We start from the raw sequence: 24863 nt of genomic DNA, 5'->3' as shown, positions 1-24863 counted from the left end.
TATTTTAACTGATACATATTAGTGCAAGAATTTATGGATGTGAGCTTTTATATTTTGAAGAACACAAGGCCTCAGAGTTTAGTCTTACTCCTTCATTAGGTGAAACAGAAGTAATAAAGCAGTAAGACTATAATCTGAAACGTCATGTTCCTCAAAATGTAGAAGTTGACATCCATAAATTCTCGCATTTATTGAAGGCGCTGTTTTATTTATACCCAATGCTTACTTTGGGTACAAAATTACGTCCCTGAGTACCAGGTTAATGGTTGATCACTTGCCTCTTCTTGCCAGAAGATATTAAAAGATGGAATTTGTTGTTACCCTGCCTGGTGCCTCAGGATAAGAGTCTGTGAGCGTGTTGGATACACATGTTAAACTGTCACACAGTATATGATAGGGCTATGTGTAGATGAGCTGGTACAAACATGCACAAGTGAAATAATCTTGAATGCAATGATAAGCCCATTGCCCTTCACTTTGCCTTGCCTTGCCTTTTACCTCACAGTTATCTAATATAGATGACTGGTCAAGGTCAGTTATAAGAAAACAAGAGATAAAAACGTGTCAATGTTAACTTATGAAGCTATATTAGCTGAGGGTCAAGGACATTTATTGCAATTATTGCGGAAGTGCCAACAGCATGTTTTGACAAACCCGTTCAGGACACAAATCATGCAATCACAAGAATTCAGTGTGTTATCATTGAAAACAGGTCACTGATCATCCTTGATCATTAGCAGTGTGTATGTGCTTAGTGATATGTACTGATATTACTTAAACAGTCTATGTAATGGTGTTGTAAACATACGTATCACATTGCCCACAACTGTTCAAGGTCAACAAACATAATGTCTGTGGGAGCAGGTGTCATGGGAGATCAGGCGTGTATATCTTACATAATAACAACTTGCCACCTATCTGATTGTCTTGCCTTGCCCTCTACACAATGCAGAGTGTGTACAGAAATAAGACATTACGTTTCCTCCGACAACTGAGTAATGTGAAACAGCTTTGTGGATAAAGCGTTTCTTCATGATATTGATAGAATGAATATTGCTAAAAGCTCTATAAAACTTTAATAAACCAATTAGATTATAACCTGAAACCAACAGCTAAAATCTGAGATAGAGAAGGTATAAAAGTTGCTTGACAATCTATGCTGGTCTTTAGATGTGATTTAAGCATGCTGCAATGCTATACTGAATACTGAATACAGAGCCCATGGATGCATAGTAATTCTTCCTTCAAAGAGGCAAGTCTAGATACAAGGACTTCAGTCTGTTTAAACTATTAATATTTACCTAAGAGACATACGCAAGTCTAGATGGGACTGAATGGAGACAGATCAAGACTGTTGATGTCATGTTTACTCAAGGAGTATACAAGAAAAGTGCAGTTCACTTGAGAAATGTTCCAAAATATGTCAAAAAACACATGTCAGGGACCTAATTTACAGACTTACACCATTCAAAGGAGAAGACAAAATAGCAAAAAATTCATTGAAGTCAATATTACCTTAGATAATGGTAAACAGACATTTGTGAGGTGAATAATACCATAATGGGCAAGGCTCAATAAACGTCCTATGAAGTTGTAGCTTAAGTCAACATGTTTTGTATACAACTAATAAACAGCCACAGATGATATCTGGCTGTCATGTAGATTCTTTTCTGGGCCATGTATTGGCATGAATATCTGACAAATTTAGGTGAGCTTGTTCATCATGTAAATATTGTGTTCAAAGGGATTATGAAACAATCCCTTCTTGGGCCAGCTGGACTGTTTGACAGACTAATTCTACACCCTCTGATTGTCAGGGGGTGTTTGGATTACAATCACTTAAGATACTGCTCGGGAACAACTTATCTTTAATCTGTGATCACTGTCATATCTTTTTGATGTATTGTAATTAGTTGCACTTATTGATTCGTACAGTTGCAAGTCGATAGCCTGTTCTTTAAATGTCATTTGTTGGTAATCACAGTTTGATATGTTAGACAGGGGTGATCTGAGTGTAGATAGGGTGGGGCCTGTAAGGGGTTAAAGTATTTGTTCGTTCATTGCAATTATAGACACCCTTGCAGTTTCTTATCAAGGATTAATATTTACTTTTTGTGTGACATTTACAAGTTGGAGCACTAAGGAAGGATAACATTATGAAAGAACAACTTCTTTATTACAGTGAGAGATGTGTTTTGGTGTTTGTTCTAGCACTGTTATCAAGCGTTCTGTTCATCACTTGCTTGATAAATGTGTTAGAACCTTCACAGAAAGGTTGCTCTCGCTGTAATGAAGTTGTTCATCCATATGTTGTTTGCCTTCCTTAAGGTTTATCATTTTTGTGTACCCGTGAAGATCTGGGATAGAACAGGCCTTTAGCAACCCATGCTTGCCATATAGGGCAACTATGGTTGTTGTGAGAGGCAACTAATGGGATCAGGTGGTGAAGCCTCACTGACTTGGCTGACACATGTCATCGGTTCCCAATCGCTCAGGTTGATGCTCATGCTGTTGATCACTGGTTTGTCTGTTCCAGACTTGATTCTTTACAGACTGACGCCATATAGCTGGAATGTTGCTGAGAGTGCCATAAAACTCACTCACTATTATTTTATGTACAACTTATATGATCATGATGATGAAAATAATAGTTACAGTTTTCACATCTGGCGTACTTCCCTTCTAATTATGGAGAGGAATAAATGAAAATATATAAGTACAATAGCTCCCGTATTATTGTCCAGTTTTCTTCAGATGTTAAAGGCGGTAGAGTCGCCAAGTGGTTAAAGCTTTCACTGGTCACACCAAAGGCCCAGGTTCTATTCCCCTCACGAGGCCTATTTCTTGTGTTGTTCTCTCTCTCTCTCCCCCACACGGTTATATTGCTGGAATATTGCTGAAAGCAGCATAATACTAAACTCACTAGCTTAAATAAATATCCATCTTTATAATATTTTAGAATCTGGTTGTAGTGTGTTTATGTATAATGGATGATGATGACGGTGGTGGTGGTGGTGATGATGATGATGATGATGATGACGATGACGATGACGACGACAATGCCTGCAACTTTTTTGACAGATTACATATGCTTTAAGTGAACATCTACATAACCATCTAGACCTTGCTTGACATGTACTAAGACCTTATTCAAGTTGTCTATATGTGAGGGTTACATTTGAAACATGTAATCTCAAGTGACTTGCCTGTTTCTGTAGTCATGCACACTAAAAGCGTCTGTTATGACTGGAGTGTATCCTGTAGACATGTCATGTTGAAGGCTGAATGGAGACTCAGCTATGTGAATTAAGTCTGGGGCTCATGTTAACATAGTGAAGGGGAACGGTAGCCAAGTAGGTAAATAATTCATTCATAATGCTTCAATCCTGAGTTCTACTCTATATGGAGACATAGTGAAGTCCAGTTTTGGTGTCCATTGCCATCCTCAAATATTGTTTGATGCAGCAACAATACTAGATTGACATTTAGACCCAGAATTATATTTCCCTTATTTAAACACATGAGAACAAATCCACTGAGGTGCTCTAGACTTGCTAAATCATTCTAGACTTGACTAGGTCTCCAATTTCACTTAGTTTCTAAGGTCAGGGTGTAAATCCAATTCATTCGTGTACAATATCAGGCACCTCTTCCATAAAACATATGGCTGCTGTTACTGAGATTAACAGAAGGTAGTGTATTTGCTTTTAATGTTAGAAAAAAGTTTCAATAATAAGAGTACTTCTGACCTCAAAATGGTCAGTTAGAAAAGTCACGATCTGGTATTTGAATGGCAGAAGTTGGTAAGAAATATTTTGTGCTTCAGTTAAGCTTTGGAAAGTGTCAAGGAAGTCAGTGTCACAAAAGAAAAACATAATAAAGACGATTGATTCAGATGTTAAAGCTGAACAATTCAAAGACCTGAAGACCATCTTGATTTCAAACACTGCAGTGACATGGCTGGTGAATTTGAGGTCATGAAGATGTGGGAATATAAAGTTGTGTTGACAGTGAGTTGTGCAACCTATTTCTCCCCTGCCCAGCCTTCACGGTGTCTTTGTGTTTATTTAAACTTACTGAGGACGTAGGTGTCATGTATGCTGTTTTCACTGAGACTGTCAGTGTGAAAATATTTGAGCATCATCCCTTCAGTGTTGATCAATACTGGTTATAAATTTTTGATGAGCTAACATTGGCAATGTGTGGCAATTCACAAGGAGATCAAGACAGTAATGAAGAATTTAATGAAGAACTGTCCTGGCTAATGGCAGTTTTTGGCATTGGTATTGTTGTAGTATTACAAGACTGATCCAGGAAGATTTTGTATAGTAGTGTAACTGTAAGTTGACGTGTTTGGGGAACATGTCTTAACCTTTGAAGATGTAACACTTCACGCTCCACCAATCAAAGCAATGATGTAAGGGATAACAGCCATGGAATATCTACATTACTGTCGATTATCAGGAAGTTAATGAGTCGTCACTGAACATCGGAGATATGCCCCTGACAAGGAGCTGTGACTGAGGTTAGTGATCGTCGTAGGCAGACATTGAGGAGTTCAGTTTTAATGTGGATGTCAACCTGCTCCGTTGTGATTACTTCTGTGACAACCAAGTGATGGGAATATGGTGTGTTTTGCTGTTGCTGATGGTGTGTGTTGTTGCTGCTGATGATGATGGTTTGCTGGCTGACTGAGGGACTGTTTGTAGAACATGGCTTTTCCTGTGTGGAGCAACTGTAAACACTGTGTTCAGGGTAGAGATCTTATTAATATTTCTCTTCAGGTTTAGAGCTTTACAACATACAAAGTCCCCTTTCATGTTATTTATTGCCAGTGCCGTATGTTATTGATGTGACAGATCTGAAACATCTGTTGTTAGTTGCTACTTGTTTTCTCATAAAAAAACACAGGATGTCTGAACAGAACAGACATATTTTATGTTTGCTGTTGTTTTACATTGTTTTGCAAAGCTTAGACCTGATATTCATTGGTTATCGACTTCCTATGACTGGATCATTGACTTGATGTTGACAGGATCTTCACGTTGCATTTACTAGGCTATTGATAGGAATTTTACAGGGGCATTGAATAGACACAGACATTCACTTGACATTCTCATTGACATGACACAGGCAAGGCCACTGACTTGACATTCACTCAGACGTTGACAAGGGCATTGAGAAAACCATTGACTTGACTTTCACTTGGACATTAACAAGGCAACTGACTTGACATTCACTTGGACATTGACAAGGCAGTTGACTTGACATTCACTTGGACATTGCCACGACACAAAAAGAGCCATTCTCGTCAGTATCTCATCACACTCCAGTCAATGTGGGGGACATAATGTCCATCTATCACCTGTTAGTCCAAGTGAAAGGGTAAAATGACCTTTGCTCTTCGGTTAAATGCATATTCTTTACCGCTGTATCTTATCTAATTATGAATGACAGACATTTTACTTACATGAAATGATTAATTTTGTATGGGAAACCCCTGGAGACAGGAATTGTCTTCTGAATTCAATATGATTGCTGCAGTTATTATCCAAAGTGTGGGATTTGTTTAATAGTCCCTAGTAATACAATATTGTGTTATTGGTTAGAAGAATGAGTGAGTGCACAGCTAAGAATTCTTTTTCATCTATAATCCTGGAATGTAACACCAGAAATGGGCTTCAGATGTCTTATCAGCTTACATTAGTTATGAAGCTTTTGAGATGCCCTCAGGTAAAGTTGCTAAGTATAGATGTCTGTATGCTTCATTTGGAAAATGACAGGAAATGTAATAAACAGTGTAGTTTTAATGAACTTTAGTGACTAAAATGCACCTCAAAACCCTGCAGTCCAAGTAATTGTGTGCTGTAGGTTTTGATACAGCCCCTTGAAGGTGCACTGATGACTGTGATAGCCTTGGGCTGACTCCAATGGTAGGGTCAGTTGTTTACAGGGGTAAGCACATTGCCAGCTCAGTTGACGACTGTCATGCAGTAATCATAGGAGATCACGATACAGTCACCTTCTGATCTACAATGCAGGCTTACCTGTGAAAACCTGTATCTCATGCTGTGACTTATCATTACTTCACAGACAATGTTGGATAACATTAGGACAGTGTTTATTGTACTTTCACATCGCTTATGACTTTTTGACAATCGTGGAGTGTTGTTTTTTGCTCCAAAAAAAGAAAAATCAAAGCAACATGAAACCTGGCTGACAGATATGTGTGCTTTGACTCACAACGTTTGCCATCATAATGGCCAGTATTTTAATGTTTGGTGGAAACAATTTTCGTCACAACCTTTCCACCTATCTTCTAGAGCGTCGCCGCTTTACCCATGAAGGAGAGGCACTGCAGAGTCAGTTTGCTGGTTTACGGAGAGAAACCATGGTTATAGCAAAGGATCCCACAACACAGGTACGTGCATTTAAAATAATTCACATACATCTATTTTAAGTTAGATATTTTCAAGTAAAAGTTTTGTGACTTTCAAATGTTTTCTGAAAGCTGATGAAGCTTGCCTTGAAATCTGTTGTTTGTAATCATATGTATAATACATGATAAATGTCTTGCAGATTTTTCTATGTATAGTTACTATAAGTCTTGTATGTGGTAGATGGGTAGAAAGTAATTGTTGTATCATTGAGATTTTCAATAATAGTAGTGTGAAATAATAAAGTTGCTTCATGAAATACCATATGATAAATATCTTGTATTATATTTCTGTTACCAGAAGTCTTTTTTGCAGTAGATTGGTAAACGCTGCATCATGGAAGTTTTCTGCTGTACTATTTTAAAAACTCCATGTTGAAAGAGTTATTTTTAGCTTTCTTTGATACACAGAATTGATCTCAATGTCAAGCATGTACTCAAATGGACTGACATGTATGATAAGCACTATCAAAAACTTGAGTAGTAGTTTTGAAACTTGTGCCAAGTACCCCTTGACTTTACTGAATTATTTCCAGATTTGCCTTTGGAAATGTTGAAAAGTTTTTTCGGCATTTATTCACCTTGATTCACACTGTATCAGATTCACAAGTGTATATGTTTATGTTAATATTGTGCTAATTCCAACACTTTGAATTATTAACTGAAAGGCTTGCAAAAGTAACTGTGTTCATGCATACCTGTTGATTTACAGAGAACAATAATTCGATTTACTCCAGAAACCTTCAGAAACTCTTATTCTTCGTTAAAGGTTGACGAAAATTGCCTGAGTTTTCACTTTGTTTAAAGAAAACAAAAAATTCCGAGTTTGAATTGTGTTGTATTTCTTTATAAAGGTACTGAAAGACTTAATGTCCAACAAAAACTTACATTTCCTCAGATCATAAACAATACATTTTAACAATATTTTGCATTTGTTTTAAATCTAATCATATAAAATATGTCTATGGTTTGTACATGACAGTTGCCACCTCAGAACCTCATGCTGAAAACAACAGTCAAGGGGAAAATGTTCACGTCTAAATATCTCAGTGTGCTAAATGAGAACATGTTCCAAATTTTGCTTTTGATATCTTCTTTGAGTGGCATTTTAGAAGTTTTGAAGCACAATACAGAACAAACTTGGATAATAACTTCTTTTATTCATGAGTGTGACATTTCGATAAAGATTATGTATGAATAAAAACATCTTTCATTTGTGGGTGTGGCATATCAATACAGATTCCTGACAAGAATCTATTGAAACACGAAACATCACACTCATAAGCAACAGAAGTTGTTATCCGTACAGTTGTACTTTTTTTCTTTTTGCTCTTTGATATATATCTCTTTTTAATTGCTACATATGTCTTCCTTCTCAGGGTATTTCCTTCATTAATGATGACGATGAGACAAATATCGATGATGATGAAGAATTCTGCCCAGCATTTTTCTCCACGCATAATAAATCTCAGTGGGACCTGGTAAGTTCACACTTGTGGGGGTTGTAGGTAGTGTGAAGGATGAAAGACAAGGTTACCCCGGTTTGAGCAACTGATTGTAGTGTAGGGCAATGTACCTTGGTCACATGCAGTCCATTGTCTGATTGTAAGCCTCAGAATTAAATTGGAAAATGAAATTTATGTGACATGTCAAAGTGGTCTTTCCTTGCACTAATAAACTTTGCATCAAAACTCAAAATTTACTATTGATTTGAGGGTTTATCTTAGGACTACTGAAACCAACACACTGTCCTTTACTCACATTTTTTGCTATTTATCCAGCTAAATCAAGCAATAGACAATAATTATTCAATTATTTATTGAAAAACTTCAAAATTCAGATGTCCTGTTTCTTGAACCTTGACCACTCCGTTGATATCCTCCCTCAGTGATTACTCGCATTATATGATGTTACTCACCATTATGAATCCATGCTGTTTTCTATGTTTGATGTAAAGTTATAGTTTAATCAAGGGCCACAACATCAGTATCCATATACAGTACAGAAGCTATGATCATACATGCATCAGTCATGATGATAGAGACATCTGCTGTATCTGGATGGTCGTATACTGTCATGTATTTTATGTGTGATGGCTTTTTCTGTCTCCTGGATTGTTCCACACATGTAGATGTGGGATTTGGCTTGTTGAGGAGTATCACAGTCTGTCTTGTTTGTGAGATTACAGGCTTTGAGTGTTGGCTGTTGCTGTAAGTGTTAAATCTTGGTGGATAAATAGATGACTGGGTGATGGTGTTATGGTATTATCACATATTGATTCAAAGTAAAGTCCTCCTTTTACAGGCTGTCACACTCTTTTGTGTTCAGAGAACAGTTTGTGAATGAGGTCTGAAGGATTAGTAGTCAAATTGTTTTAACAGTATTGCTGACTTTTGGTGAGCAGTTATATGTGAAACTTCCACAGTGATTTTCAGACAGTGTGTATATGTGTTACCTTTAAATCATTATAATTATTTCTTCCATTTGTCTTTGATTATTGAGCACATACATGAATCTGTTTAGTGAGTTTCGCGTATGACTGCTTTGAGATAACAGGTTAATGGTGACTAAGATGAACAAAAGGTCGTTAAAGCTGGAAATCTTGTCCCAATATGTAATCTTACTCATACATAACTGACATGGCTCATAACCTAATTGGATTCACTTTTGGTGTTCACCAAGGGTCATTGATCTGTCCTGGGCTAGGCTGAAATACCAGCGCTTAGATGCTTATTGCTAAAGTGTACAAGTTATCACTTGCAGAAGCCAGAATCTAGTACAGTGTAGTTAAGTAGTTAGATAAGATTGCTCCACATCTTTTTGCTGAATAAGTAGCCAAACATGAAGTTATCCTGCCACTGACAGTGAATTTACTCCATTAATCTGACCCTCAGCCTGACAGTCGCCCATCATCACGGAACTCCGACCCAGGGGGAGGTAACACCAGCAGCAGCAAGTGGGGCAGCAGGTTTAGCCTTAACCTTGAACGCAACCTCAGCATTGACTTAGACGACACTGACGAACATGATACGGGGTCAGAAACACCCGAAGTCATCTACTACCCACCCAGCGAGGTTGACTCTTCCGAAACCTACCCAGAGTAAGATTTAGCAATCAGGGTGCTTCCAAAATGAGATATATGTTGAATTCATGTGTGTGGAGTTGTGTTCCTTACCTGGCCAGGATCAGCTTGATTAAGAGTGAATCTTTGATGATGTGTGAGGGACATGGTTTGGAGGGAGTACAGTTTCCAGTGTTAGGAAAGGCTTTTGTTTGTTAAATTGTAGTATAGAATTATGTGGGGTTTTTTTGTGCCAGTTCCATAAATGGATTTCTCTGTTGCAGCTCGTACCAAGTTTTCAACAGTGACCTGCCTCTCAGTCGACAGAAGCACCTCTCCAAGAGGTTAGGCATGCTGGAGACCAACATTGATGAAGGTGAGCATGGGTGAGAGACGATGTCCCCAGTTTCAGGGAGACCCTCAGCCTAACCTTTGGCTGTTTCAAATTATCCTGTCTGTTCCAGGCCAGTGAAATGAGGTGTCTGCAAACATCTCAACAAATTCCTAACATGTATTTCTTTGAATGATATTCAGTGTCACTTTGACTGAATCTTTCAGCTGATTCTGAGAGCACTGATCCCATTTCCCTAGAAGATGATGAGAATGATGACACACTTCTGATGTCCAATCCCAGTACACCGTCAGATCCAGACCGGGACTTCCTGACCCGCACCCCAGACAAGGTTTCACTTCAGGAATTTTTTCACATTGATTCATTGTCCAGGACATTGTGATTGTTACCCTGTATATTCTCAAAGTGATTTTCAAATTTATAATTATATAGAAGAATGTTAACAAGCAGAAGTTGAAAAATGGTGAAATAAACTCCTAAGCCATGTTATCTTGAAAAATCACTGCAACATTGTCAGACATTGCAAGGAGGACCTGGGCATATCTGTAGAAAATGATATTAATACTTTCCTTGTAACAAGTGCTATGAATTTGACATCTTGACTTCATAATTATGTACACCATACTCCAGGTACACACACATCTGAATTTGAGATTAAAATTTAAAGTTGTGTTCCTGAAATCCATTCCTACCATTTTAGATTTATGACTAATGAGAAATATTTGAACACGCCAAAAGTGACTACTAAAGATCTGTGGAAAGCTCATATTGAGGTAACACAACACAATATGCTATAATTCCAGGAGAAATTCGTCCATGAGAATTTTGAAACCATCAACTTCACGCCAGTAGCGACTGACAAGTTCACAAAGGCGCTAGACTCCATAGAGCACGACCTGAACAAAGAGGGTCCACTCCCATTCAGCCCTCGTCTCAGCATCTCCTCCAGGTTCCTCTCCAGGGCCCATCAGTCCAACATTAAGTGAGTCAGGGGAAGGGTGGTAGCCAGGTGATTAAAGTGTTCCTTCATCATGACAAAGACATGGGTTCGATTCCCCATGAGTGCAATGTGTAAAACATCCAGCTATTATGTTACTGGAATATTTCAGAAAACTGTGTAAACCATGTACTCTTATTCAATCTGGAGTCCGTATGTAGGCTTTAATGTGTAAATGTATCTCTGCTGTTAAATGCCATGTGTGAGAAAAGTCTTAACCATATGTGTATAGTCAGTATATGGTGCATAAGATAAAATATCTAGTTATGATGCAGCCAGTGTTATGCTCATTTCCCTGCTTGGTATTCAGTGGATAAAACAATGATCCTTGGCTTTAAGTCACAATAATGTGTCTGAATTGGTATGGGTTGTGAACATGGTATGGTGTCTTAGAGGGTTAGTGCTATCAAGGTTCATTCTTGTATAAGCAGCCATATTCAGGGGGGTTTACTTCTCTAGAATTTGTAAAACAACTTTTAATGTGATCCTGATTTGAAAAACCCAGAAATTAGGATAGTGTACCTCAAAAAATGCCCTAAACTTGTTTAAGCATGGAAAAGGTCATAATTGCCAGCAAACTTGCTGTTACGATTTCACAGGAAACTAATACATTATAAAATACAGTGCAATGAAAGTGGATGTCAAGTAAAGCTGCATCATGAAGCAAAACATTCCCAGTGCATCAATGTAGCTAAGAGTTATTTCCCCTTGACGATCTGTCCTACGTTGACCAACCTTGTGTGTCATCAACTACTTGTGTTTCACATGTGTCTGTATAGTTCCTTAGAATTGTAGGGCGGTGGGGTATCCTAGTGGTTAAAGCCTTTGCTTGTCATGTGGAACACTGGGGTTGGATTCTCAGATGGGTACAATGTGTGAAGCCCATTTCTGCTGTCCCCCCACCGTGATACTGCTGGAATATTGGTAAAAGAGTCATAAAGCTAAACTCACTTAAAATTGTATATTGGGCCTTGAAAAGACCCTAAAATGGTCATAACTTTGATGGCTGATAATCTGTACCAACCCTGGTGAGTTTCTACCCATTTTACATCAACCTTGCAATAAAGAAGTCATTATCCATCAAAAGTTCCTGACATTACATCATAATTCAAGATCTTACCTAATTATAGAAAGGAGAGGTCTGATCTACTGACTGGCTTGTCTCTCAGCTTACATGGTGATTGAGGGTCAGTGATTAAACACCACAGTCAGATCACCAGGGTCCACAGATCACTGTCAACAGAGCTGGACTGTCCTTTCTGGACACGAGACTCCATTTCCCTTCAACATGAAGCTCACACTAAAAACTACCATTGTATTTTGCAGGAACATGTCTGTGTATAGCAGTATACAACGCCAAGACAACTGGTTTGATGTGAGTCAAGTTACTGTTTTTATGTGTCAGACATTAAATGCTTGAAGAAGCATTAAGTCTTTAAGCTGAAGTGAAAATCTGAAGTTAACACTTGCAGCTAGGTATTGTTTGCATGTCTGTCTCTAAATTAATTCTGTTCTTGTTGATGTTAATTTGTTGTTATCATGTCACTCTTATGAAACACACTGTTTAGTATTCTAACACTGATCTGATGAAACGTCACAGCTGAGTTGATTACGTGAGTTTTTTCCCACTTGTGACTAATGATTTCAGCATTATGCATGTAATATATTTGTTATATCATAGCAGATGTAGCTTTGGGAAGTATGTCATGTATAGTAATACATTTTCATTCAAGGTTTGATACCTTTTCTTTTTCATTCCACCTTCATTTAAAACCAAGGATAATTTAAGGTTTGATAATTTCTGTGATTTTAGCCATAGAAAAATCATGAGACGAGGATATGAAATTTACAGAATCACAATTTGGTAAAATGTTACATAGAGTTTTGTCAGTGAAAATATGACACATCCCAAGGACCAATCTCTCTGTGTATAAATGTTACATACCACGTTAGAGGTATTGTATATGAGTTATAACATATTACATATGTATTGTGGATTGCATGTGTTCAACAGTTCTCTCCCTTGACCAAGAGTTGTCCAGATCTGTCTCTTCTTGTAAGTCTGATGGAATACGCTAGCCAGATTGTTGAATAGGCCACGCCAGATCTCAAAACATCCCTTGACGTGTTTTCAATATGGATGTCATCAGAACATCTGAAAAATATTCTTAACTGATTTAATACAATTTACAGTGTATGAAAAAAGTTGTGTTTTCCCTGTGAAAAGACATTGTTTTTTAGTTTATGATGTTTAGAGAGAAAATTTAAGTTTGGTAGATACTCAAACTATTATCTGCAAGAGCCAATTAAACAGATGTAGCTAAGAATTCCACCTTTTTATCAGTAAAAGAACGAGACCCTGAAAGCCATTCGGTTGAGAACATGTCTCAGACAGTGATGTTCCTGTCTCTGGAATAGAGAGTGTTCGGATGTTTTGAGATTGTTTTTGTGGCACAGTTTGAAGTGTAGATATTCAGATCCACTTCTCGTTACCCCCCTCTGCTCCTCCTCTCTACGTGCCTGTGGCTACGTCTGCTGCCGTCTGCCCAGTTGCTGGGATGTCTTTCATTTCACGTTTGACTGCACCTTTGCCGTTTTTGTTTCCACCTGGTTTCTAGCCCCTCCAAAAGAGTAAAACGGAAATGGCACGGGCTGTAGATGACACCCGAAAACGCCTCCTTGCTGTAAGTAGACGCCCCCTAGTGGCAGTGGGACCCATCAAAGAATACATTCTTGTCCAGTTTATGTTGTAGATGTTGTTTTTTTATTTTTTTCATGATTTTGATATTTTAACAGTGTTCAATGGATTTGTATGAATTAACTTACATCCATCTTTCTTTTCTTAAATGATTTATTGTGAGTTCATTATATGTTACATGTAATTTGTTTAATGTTACATTATGTCTTTTCATTCTTTCTTAAAATATGTTAATTCTCATTTTCTGAATATGAAATATTTCAGATTTAAATTCTGTTGTGCTTAATGCTAGAATGCTTTAATAATGAGTAAAATGCCGTACCAATTTTGAGTGTTTTTGTTGCCATGGCGTTACTAATGCTTATTTTTTACCACTGAGTTTATTGTATGTGTTACATTTTCCACTGATCAGTGACAGATTGATATCTGAAGAAAATATCCGACACAAACTTTAGCCATCCAGCTTCGTGTTAGTTGGTTTGAAAGTGGTCTGCATAACCAATGAACAGTATATTCATAGTTGTCCCATTACAGGCAAACTGGTTGCTGGAAGATTTACCTTCAGCGTTTCCAATGATCAGAAACCTTTCCAAGTTGCCTCCCTTGTTGTTCACACATGATCTGAAGAGCTTTATTTTTGTGATCAGAGGCCATATGTTGTGATATATATGTTGCTGTGTCATCTTATTGAGATACAGCTGACATTCTAAATTTCAGTGAGATAACTTTTTATATTTCATGTTGATGGAAGGATGTTGAAGCAGATATGTATGCAGCTGAGAAGAAAGAGCGTTAATAGGCAGTTTTAGTCTTGCACCAGTTCGAAATTTCTCTAATGGACCCTGTTCCACTAAATGATAGTAAAGCTATAGGGATCATCAAACCCATACTTTATCGTAGACATGTGATAGTTATACTGGAACAGGCTGCTCGACCTCGTTTTGGTGTATCTCTTATAAGCTATTGCTGTTAAATTATCAAGGTTCTGTGTGTGTTTACAGATGGGCTGGAATTCTAACAATGGAGAATCTCCCGAGAAAGAGCCTCCATCTCCACCTTCACCTCCCACCAAGCTGGAGAGCACAGTGAGTGTACCAGCTAGAAGACAATGGAACATGTCGAACTATGCTGTTGTTATAGTTTGATGACATATTTAGAATATACACTGAAATGTTACTACAGCTGTAACACAGATTACACACCAAAACAAGATCCTATACCATCTTGTCCTTAAAATGGTGGTACAATTGTGTATGTTTTAATAATTAATAAATTCATAGGCTTACAAAGATAACAACAGTTCCCCAACTGTCAGTGTTAGTGAGAGATCGACACAGGTATCCAAGGCTCGCAAAATACAATGTTTATTCCAAATAAAGGATATTAACCATCTCAAAACACAGTCGCTTGAAAACCTATGTATATTGTTTTTCAGAAGCCTCACTTCCCAATGAATGAAGATTCCAAACTGTCCATTCCAAAACTACCGCCAAGTAAGTAAGAATACAAGCGTCCTGATGGTTAGCTTCCTCCTGTTATCATATTATCCGTTTATTCTGTATGCATATTTATTCATTTCATTTAATGTTCTATCAGTGATTCCAGAATGACATGCAGAGTGCTAGTTTATTATGAGTATGTATTTCAATCTAATACCTAAATCACACTGAAGACCTACATAGCTACTATCTTGATTTATAATCAATTTTGTAGTCTCATTTCTAAGTTATGACTCAAATCTCACACAAAGGAACACATTATAAGGCTTCTCGTAATCTACTGTAATTGAACCTGTTGACACTATGTGGCCATCAGTCCGCCAAAGGCAAGGGAGGTAACTGACTACAAAAGTTCAGTTTCTGCAGTCAGCATACTATGAAGAAATTAGGAGACTCAGTTGTATGATTTTTGTTCCTCCTAGGTGTCCCTCCTATTGGCCAATCAGATGCCACCTACCATGTGACATGAATTAGCTTCGTATAAAATGGCAGCACCTGGTCAAGATGAATTAATCGATAATCAAGATTTTTGTTATAATGAAATAGGTTTTCCTCACTGTCTCATCACATCAGCACTTTAATTAACTGTAGTCAACTGTACATTGGCTTTGCATATCCTGCTGTCTACCGAAATCTGATCAGGAGTTTATGAACTGACTGTTGACTTCATTTAGTGATTTTGACTAATTTTTTTTTTAATCTGTGCATCAACGTGTCAGTCCTGCTGAAAACAACTAAAAATTCAAGCCTAATTTGTATTGCCCCAAACAGTGTATTGACAAGCTGATGCAGAAATCACACAATAGTAATGTTTGATGTGACCTCCATAGTTTGCTGCATCACAAAGGGAACAAACTCTTGTCCCACTTGAAGGTGAAGTGCAGAATCATACTCATCAGAATTCCTTAACAAAGATTTGTAATATGTAACTCACAAGTTCCCTTGTCAGATTGTTCCACTTAATATTTAGTTTTTAAGCTGTTAATATATATGTAAATCCTGAAATGCCTCATATTGAAATAAGTCTTACTTGAGGTAGGATGAAGACTTTTATGGATAGACAAATTCTTTCTTGCAGTTGATGTGACGTTTTGGTGTAGATGTTGCATCCACTACAAGAAAGAAGTTGTCTGTCTATAAACGTCTTCTTCCTCATCATACCAACTCCTAAAATGCCACTTAAAGAACTTACTGGGGTAGTTGGATAGCGTTGGTGTTAGTGTGTACCGTCACATTTGTCATGACATTTACCTGGACAAAATGTAAAGGTTATTTTGTTGCCAGGACAATACCTATGTCACATGCTGTATATGTATCAGAAAGTGATGACTTAATTTCCTCTCCCTTTTCCTTCCTCAAGGCCCTTGTGGTTCACCATCCCCCAAAACTCTTCGACGCTTTTGGTACACTCTTGACTTACCTAAGCAGCCAATCATCGAAGAACCAATGCCACTACCAAAAATTCCATTACCCCCTAAAATACAGAATAGGTTGGCATCCATTCCTATATCTGAACAAAATGGCTGCACAAGATTGCCGAGTTTGATAACTCACAGCCCCAAACAAGTTAGAAAGACTCGTCTTTCACCGATATCCAGGAGGGGTAAATAGTCCGCCAGTTTCTGCATGATGTGTGGAAGGATTGTGTATTGTGATTTTGTTCCGATCCCCTGGCTTACATGGCATCTATGTTCTAACGGGTGCTAGAACACTGTCACACTCTGGATATGTCTGTGAATCGATGGCTACTAAAATGGAATAGTGATATCGGATGATATTGGAAATCGTATGTTTGTTTACTCATTTATGTATCATTAACTTTTGTTGTTACATATTTGTTGAAAAAACAGTACTTGTTTATCACTGTGATAACTTGTGAAGAACATGTATTAACATATATTTCAAGAGTTTTTTTTCTCACCTGATTAAAATCAGGTGAGAATGTATTGTGGAGCATCGTCCATTTCCTCGGAATCTCAGTGGAACTGAAGTTAAGACTGATGTCATGTATAGTTTCTGTGAAACATGATGACTGAATATTTATCCCAATTTACAAAATGGAAGTTACAGTAGCCATATTGAAAATGTCAGTCCGAATGTGAGATTATTATGAGGTCTAGTTGATTGATGGGGTGATTTTTTTACTGTTCTTTAGGCAACAATACGACAGAGATTTCCTCTGTACCTTGGGGGAAAATTGAGATAAAGCAATAATGTATGAGTCAGGATAAGTGTAAAATATCAATTTTATCATAAAAATTCCATTAAGTGGCATATGAAATAGCATTTGATTAGATATCGGTCCTTACCATTATGTCACCAAGAGACTTCCACAGAAATCCACACTGACCATGGCTGCTCTTGGTTTTCCCAAGACATCTGAGCTACAGAACCGTATGCCTCTATCTGTACTGAATTTTGTGTTTCCTGTAATGGAAAATAATGCGTGTTAGAGAAAAAGATGTGAAGTTTCTGCATTTTAATACAACACTGACTACTTGTCTCCATGTGAAATATATTGAACATTCTAACTTGTTATGCCAGAGATTTGCTGTTTCACTTAGAACCAAGTTTTTCTATCTTTTTTGTTTTTATGAGTGTAGACTGCAGAAAGGATTTGTTTGATAGCATGATTCAGAGGAATACAGTTTCTTTTTAACCCAAATCTTCATTTTGGGGGCAGATGCATGGGGCTTTCATTTTAGTTTGTGTGAAATGTAAGGAGGATGTATTGTTGCCATTCCAAGATTAAGCTAATACTTGTTTACTGGAATATAGTGTCATAATGCAATATGTGTTCTATTGAATTGATGTTTTGAGTTGAGTATATGTGTCAGTTGACTAACAATCTTTGGGTCAAGTGTAGATGATAGAGACTAACATTGAATTATTTGGTTTAACAATAACTGCATGTTACGATTCCACTGTTTCCCATAGAATTATTGAACAACCTGTAATTGTTTAGAAGCTAATTTTGTTTCTAATTAATTATTTAGAATATATCAACCCATACATTTTAGTGAAACAGAGTATTTTTCCGGAAGTGTAAATATTTGATTTTATGAGACTGGCATCCTTATTATGATTTAGATCTCTCAGTTATGATTTTATGAGAAATGTAAGTGTAAGTGTTTTAGAGACATGTTGAAACTTTAACCCTGTTTACGTTGAGGGCAGGATGTTTGTGCTTAATATTGTTAACACCCATGCTCATTTTGTGATCTGTAGCCATATCTGTTTGTCTTCAGCTGGCAGCCCTTGGGAGAACCAAGGCCCCGGTTCACCTGTTAACGACATTCCAAAGACACAGTCTCCTAACAGGCTGTCTTCTCGGCTGGGAAGCCTCAGTCCAAAACCAAAGGATACTGGAAAGAGATCCCTCTCTCTCCGGTCCAGTTCAACCGGTAAACTCACAGACCTTGACACCAAGACCAATAAATCATCTTCTAAAACTGCATCTTATCTTCGACCAACCCGCAGTTCCAAGGCAAAAATTGCACGAGCATCTTCATCTTCATCCTTGCCAATGTCTGATGATGGCTCTCAATCCAGCACCAACTCCATGACCAAAGCAACTTCAATGCTGAACCTGAGTCAATCCAGAGATCCACCTACCTCACCTAAGAAGAAGTCTTCACGCTCCTTGTCAAAGACCTCCTTCTATGCATCCACTCCAAATTTGGCTGTGTGTTTGGAGGAAGATGAGGAAGAGGAGATTCCTGAGTCATCGTCCAATCTTAAAGGTCTTGCTGACCTGTCCAGGAGTGTTCCAGACATTAACGATATGGACGGTTTTAGTTCATCAACTGAAAGCACTACAAGCAGTGGTGATAAGCGTAATTCTAAGGGCAGTTTGTCAGGAGTGAGGAGACTTAAAGAATCCTTATCTCGGAAAGTTGCAAGTGATGCAAGTCGTATGAACAGACGTTCAATGCCTGTGGGTGTGGACTATCTGCATGCGGAACAGAAGTCCCCGGGCACCAAACGAAGGTCAGTTTCTCCTTTCAGTGACAAAAACACTATGCCTCCCCCTCCATCCACCGCTGTTAGCAGATCAAAACATGATGCATTCCTGAAGCGTGCCCAGGCTAAGAGACGCACAACAGCTGACATGACACTGGATCGTGCAAAAGACATCCTGTTGGGCAAGTCTGGAATTCTTAAGAGCAGTATGGAAAGTGTGAACTCTGATGGACCAGGCAGCAGGAAGACAAGTCTCTCTGGTGGACAATCACAGTCTCACTCTAGATCTTCCTCTGCGTCATCTAATGTGTTTGAGTCTGAGTATGGTTTCACGTCTGCTTCAACACTTGCTACTGTAGAAGATATAGAAAATACTGCTGAGGAGATTCGCAGACAAAGGGCCGCAGATGCAAGTCCAAATGATCTGCCTGAAAGGGATCAGAACACATCTCTTCCGAGTAGAACAAAATCACCAAAGCCATCCTCATCTCGAAGGTCATCCAATGCAGATGGCGCTCGAGTCTCACCTCGTGTGGTTTCGGACAAGAAAAAATCTCAGTCAGTTGAGAATCTAAATGATACTCCTTCAAAGGAACCAGACAGTGTGTTGCCTAGTGTAAGGGCAAGGGTGGCCCAGTACATGTCTCTAAACAAGTCTACTGAGGATCTAGGTTCCAGTCCGAGACCAAAGGCCTCACTAAATGTAAATGTGAATACATATCCCTCCCAGTCTCCAGCTCCATCTCCGGTTCCAGTGGGCAGACGTCTCTCAGCAGATCTCAGAGTCAGTCCACGCAGCCAGTCGGACACAGGGCTGGGTTCAGACACGGACACCGACTCAGAGATCAAACGTCCTGATAAATCCACATCCCATCCAAGGCTGTCTCTTGTCAACGGAGATCCAAGCATCACCCATAGGTATTGTTGTTGTTGTTTTATATAGCTCTTGTTGCATTTTTTTTTATCACAGTCAGCAGTATTAACCACAGCAGTGGATAAAACTGATCTATGTTATGCAACAATCCACATTACATCCAGTGAATCACACATCCTCTCCTCTTTGACCAGCGTGGGTTTCTTGGAATGTACTTGTTACAAAAAAAAAACTCTCAACATTTTCAGTGTTAGTAGCAGTAAAAATACATGAATTTATCGTTTAAAAAATGCATTAAAATAAATTATCAAATAGCATACGTATCAAACACAATTCAGTATCACGCTATATGTAGATACTTACTACTGATACAGGTGAGTACAGTGTTAATAACAAGTTCTTAGAAAATTTATTCATTTTTTGTCAGAATTTGGCCCAAAAAATATAATTTTTTGCATCTGTTGGTGAGGCCTGTCTTTAGAAATGTGTCTTTCTGTGAACTACTAAATAAATACAAGTTTTGTCAATGACTCCTCTGAAACATGTTAGATCTAATAAGTTTTGTGGATAACAGCATATCAGCCATCTTTTTGACAAAGTGGTTGAAGCACCCATACTTGATAGACTGTTCTAGTGCTAGGATTATTCTGAAACAGAGGGCAAGTAGAGTAGACTAGTAGTTAAAGAATATCTTGTCACACCGAAAGCCAGGTTCATTTTCCCACATGGGTTCATTGTCAGAAACCCATTTCTGTTGTCCCTTGCTATGATATTGTCGTATGATTAACAAAAGCAGCATCAAACCATACTCACTCTCTCAGACTGATGATTTCACATGTGACATATAAAGTGTAAATAGGTTTGTACGATCTGAGATTGATGTTTGTTCTGATTTTCCAGTGTGTCATTGACAACACCTGTGTCATCTCCTCACGATCATGGAACTTCGCCGACTGTGGCCGATCGTTCTGGATTGTCTCTGTCGCTCACTGTTAAAACAGATGGTATGTGTGACTAAACATGCTCATTCATGGAGGCAAACCAACAAAAACCATTTATGTTATCTGTGTAAATTAAAATTAAGTTTACCCTTTAAATTAAGAAAAACTAAGGAAAACCCTTAGATTCTCCAGTGTAACAGAGATTGATTGGACACAATGGCTGACTATTTGTGATTAAGCATTAGTATCCACAACCAACTACTGTCGCAGACTATCAAAGGCTGACTGGCCTGAGGACTCACTTTCATTACTGTACATAAGGGGCGATGGGGTAGCCTTGTGGTTATTGTGTTTGCTTGTCACGCTAAAGAACTGAATTTGATTCCCTCCCATGTGTGAAGCCTGTTTCTCGTTTTCCACATATGCTATTAGTGGAATATTGTTTAAAGCAGAGAAAAACTGAACTCACATACAGACTTGTTTCCTGCTTCAGATGGGAGTGAGCTGGTGATGCCCTTGATTGTGGACTTGAAGGAAATCCTGCAGACGGCCAAGCAAGTGTATGAGAAGGTAAAGTGGATTCACTATGTAATGCCATTTGTAAAATGGTTGAGAATTACAGGATTTTGAACATATTTGATATTATGTTCAGCAGTTCATCACCAATGTTAAAGAAAGAGCACAAGTGGCTCTGTTATCTAAGTTGTCAGAATTTATGTTGAGGACATCCCATAATTTTGCTATGATGGGTTTGAATCTTGGACCGTCCCTTATTATGATCTCATGTTTGTCTGCACCATGAATGTGCTCATGGTTTTCACCAAGATAAACTTTGTTTGATGTATGTCACCATAGGCCTTCCTTACACACCAAGCTGGCACACAGTGGTGTCCTGTTTCTCTCTTCTAACTTTATTCCAACTTCACGAACACTGACTATAAATAATTATGTCTGTACCACATAATCTAGTGATAAATGACATGTACCAACCAAGTCAGTGATCTTCTGAGGTGTAACTGAAATATTGATCAGATTGGCACAAAGTTTGTCAGTATGCAGGATTGATGGAAGATGAGAGGGTGTATCAATGTCTTAGTATCAATGTTACTTTCGGAAACCGCTCAACACTTGTCTGTTTGGGCATGTATGCCAGTTAAACTCTCAAAGTATACTCTTCCAAAAAAGTAGGAAATTTAGATTTGAAATTGAACTTTCAAATTGGATAGGAAGTTTCAACGCTAACAAAAGTTTCAAAGACACACATCTTATGAACGCACCACCATTTCCCTCTATTACCACCCCTAAACACAATGCATGATATGCACGTGCACAGTGCAGTAGCCCCATACACGTGCATGGGGTCCCATTCTTGATTTTGACTTTTTTTCAAGGTCAAGAAATCACTTAGAACATTAATTTTGACACTCATCTTGGATCACACATTTGTTTGTGCTTGTTTCTAGTCGTTTGTTTTAAAATGAAAGTTGTATACATGCAAATTACATGCCATTCACCAATCATCTTTCAAAAGCGATGACATTCCAAATGGTTGAAAGGAAGTGCAAGTGGTGATGCACTCCCAAAACATTCAATAATATCATATCAACATTGAATTCTAAAAACACAATAAGTAACTGTCCGATGATTTGTCCTGTCAAATATGTGGGGGCCGGGGGGGATATGTCATCTTCTGATGACTCTTGTTCTGATTACAGATATATGGCATTTATATTTTTCATGAATTCCATGGAAACAGTTCAGACTTGGTCTAAAAACACAATAAGTAATTGTCGGATGATTTGTCCTTTTCAAATCTGTTGTGGCCGGGGGGATATGTCATCTTCTGATGACTCTTGTTTTAAGATTATATTTAAAAATGCAGGTTTAATGTCATCTCTGCTTCTTTAATGCATAGGTCATGGTCACCCTGAAGACCCAGGATTTCAGTGCCCCAGGGTGTAAACTGTGAAACCCTTTCTGTCATCCTCTATTGTAATATTGCTGGAATGTTGCTAAAAGCAGCCTAAAATATAAATGTTCCTCACAAATGGTCTTGTGTTTTGTTTCAGTGTAAGAATATGGAAGGAAGCCCATCGATGTCTGTGCTTCATGATATCTACCAAGAGGCTGCCGACACATTCAGAGAACTCTGTGAGAAAAGCAAATCTAGCCAATCAAAAGACAAAGAGAAAAAAGAATTATCGGAAAGGGATAAAATGATTGTGAATAGCGTTGTTGACAAATTACAGCCTTCTGTGGATGAGCTGTCACACCGAATGAGCAGACAAATATTTCAGGAAGTAATTGGGAGCGTGGTTGCTGAAGCGCAACAGAAGTGAAGATGGCCATGCACTAGTGAATGTGTACATGTGGATGTGTGCTTTTCTGATGATGCCAGGCATAGATGTCCGATCTCTTTGAGCTAAAGCGTGTTAATGCTTTGTGGTGCTCTTCATGCTAGGGCTTTTGAGAATGGAGGACTTTTTGTTATTTTCATGAGTAATGTTGGCCATCTTTGAGTATCTTGAAAGAGATTATGTTTTTGCAAACTGAGATATGTGTCTTGTGAATAGAACTTTTTTAACCAAAGATATATTCCTAAAACTCTTAAGATATTGGTGTCTAATGGTTGCCCATAGTTTAACTAAAAAGATTCTGTTAGAACAGTGGAAATAGAAACACGTGAGAGAAATTGTGGAAATGCATTTACAAAAATATTTTGCACTTGATGGAGTAAAGTTTTGATTTATTTATGTCAAAATGATTTGTCAAGAATATTAATTATTACATTTTGATATTACCATATTAACATTAGCTCCCAAAATATGCATTACAGCATTTAAATAATCCTCAGGCTCAAGAAATACAATTGAAGCACCAGCCTAATACGTCATATCCACCTGTAAGCCCCAGGGAGTTAATTAAGTGTTCTCTGTATTTCTATTACAGAGGTTTTGAAATAAGTTTACTTTTACGGCCATTGTGTTTATACGTTGGAGTTGAGCCATGCTTGCCTGGGCTGTATCAAAATACATCGAACATATGCACCACAGAGATTTTTGCCAGTGTCTTCATGAATGCTTGTGTGATTGTGAGCCTTGAATAGCGTTGTGCAGTGATTATATTGTGTATGTCCACAGCAAAGTGCTTGCACTGCAGATTGGCAGCTCTGATGTTTAGATACTGCTGAATTCATTTGTGGGAGAAAAAGGAATCTTCATGCATTTATGGGAGTATTAATTGAATTCATCTTGTGATTCATTTGGAACCAGTCTCATGCATGGAATCATGGTGTCAAATGTGCTTAAACTGGCAGTGATTGTCAACCTGCCCTCTCAGGGTTGGATTTAAAAATCCACTCTTGGATTTCATGGATCGTGAATCAAAATGTGAAATATGGACAAAGGGCAGATAACTCTCACCTACACGATGGACCAACCCATCAGAATATGCCATTTCATGCTGTTTGTGATGTATCTATTGAAACCACACATAATATATTGTGCAAGAACAAAACACATATCAAACAATATGTCAAGTAAATTGACAGTGATATGAAGAATTACATGCAAAAATGAAAAGATTTTCTGTGAATACTAAGGACCTGTTGTACATATTCCTGCACTTCATTATTACTGCTTCACACACCTGTACATACTTGAAAGGTTAACCATCATTTCACAAGGATTGTGTTCAAACTTGGTTGTGGCAAAGCTATACACTAATTTTGGTTGTTACATTAGCACCAACTATTCACATATTTACAGCCGCAGCTTATTTGTCCTGTATTGATGTTATTTTATGGGAGCAGAAAATATTTGCTTTAATCATACAAATATTTTACAGTTACATTTCTTTTACATTTCTTTACTCTCAAGGTTTTGTTCATTGGGTTATGACAGGTGATACTTAAGACTGAAATTATGGCTACTGTTAACAGGAATCTATTATTAACAGATAGATCATCCTCAATATCTCCAGGGTATATGTTCAGATAAGTCTTCACTATACCCTGGACACATCTATGGCTCTGCCAGATAAA

At 38.0% G+C, this 24863-nt stretch overlaps 1 protein-coding gene across 2 annotated transcripts in view; it reads left to right on the top strand.

Annotated features, from left to right (window-relative positions):
* LOC137293826 (mitogen-activated protein kinase-binding protein 1-like) overlaps positions 1 to 23245 on the top strand; it is a 108250-nt gene extending 85005 nt beyond the window's left edge. The window contains exons 21-35 of one of the 2 annotated variants that reach the window (XM_067824589.1): positions 6324 to 6421; positions 7816 to 7917; positions 9331 to 9536; positions 9782 to 9873; positions 10056 to 10180; positions 10653 to 10831; positions 12173 to 12221; positions 13465 to 13530; positions 14546 to 14629; positions 14980 to 15037; positions 16404 to 16646; positions 18292 to 19924; positions 20781 to 20884; positions 21315 to 21391; positions 22891 to 23245. In XM_067824589.1, coding sequence (XP_067680690.1) covers positions 6324 to 6421; positions 7816 to 7917; positions 9331 to 9536; positions 9782 to 9873; positions 10056 to 10180; positions 10653 to 10831; positions 12173 to 12221; positions 13465 to 13530; positions 14546 to 14629; positions 14980 to 15037; positions 16404 to 16646; positions 18292 to 19924; positions 20781 to 20884; positions 21315 to 21391; positions 22891 to 23160 — 3386 coding nt within the window. In that variant the 3' untranslated portion in view covers positions 23161 to 23245. The remainder of the gene's footprint in view (positions 1 to 6323; positions 6422 to 7815; positions 7918 to 9330; positions 9537 to 9781; positions 9874 to 10055; positions 10181 to 10652; positions 10832 to 12172; positions 12222 to 13464; positions 13531 to 14545; positions 14630 to 14979; positions 15038 to 16403; positions 16647 to 18291; positions 19925 to 20780; positions 20885 to 21314; positions 21392 to 22890) is intronic. The other variant, XM_067824590.1, reaches the window with a different exon arrangement.
* Positions 23246 to 24863: the final 1618 nt, after the last annotated feature.

This window comes from Haliotis asinina, chromosome 8, assembly GCF_037392515.1.
Source record: "Haliotis asinina isolate JCU_RB_2024 chromosome 8, JCU_Hal_asi_v2, whole genome shotgun sequence".
In the NCBI taxonomy this organism is placed as follows: Eukaryota; Metazoa; Mollusca; class Gastropoda; order Lepetellida; family Haliotidae; genus Haliotis; species Haliotis asinina.
This window is presented reverse-complemented; position numbering and strand designations above follow the sequence as displayed.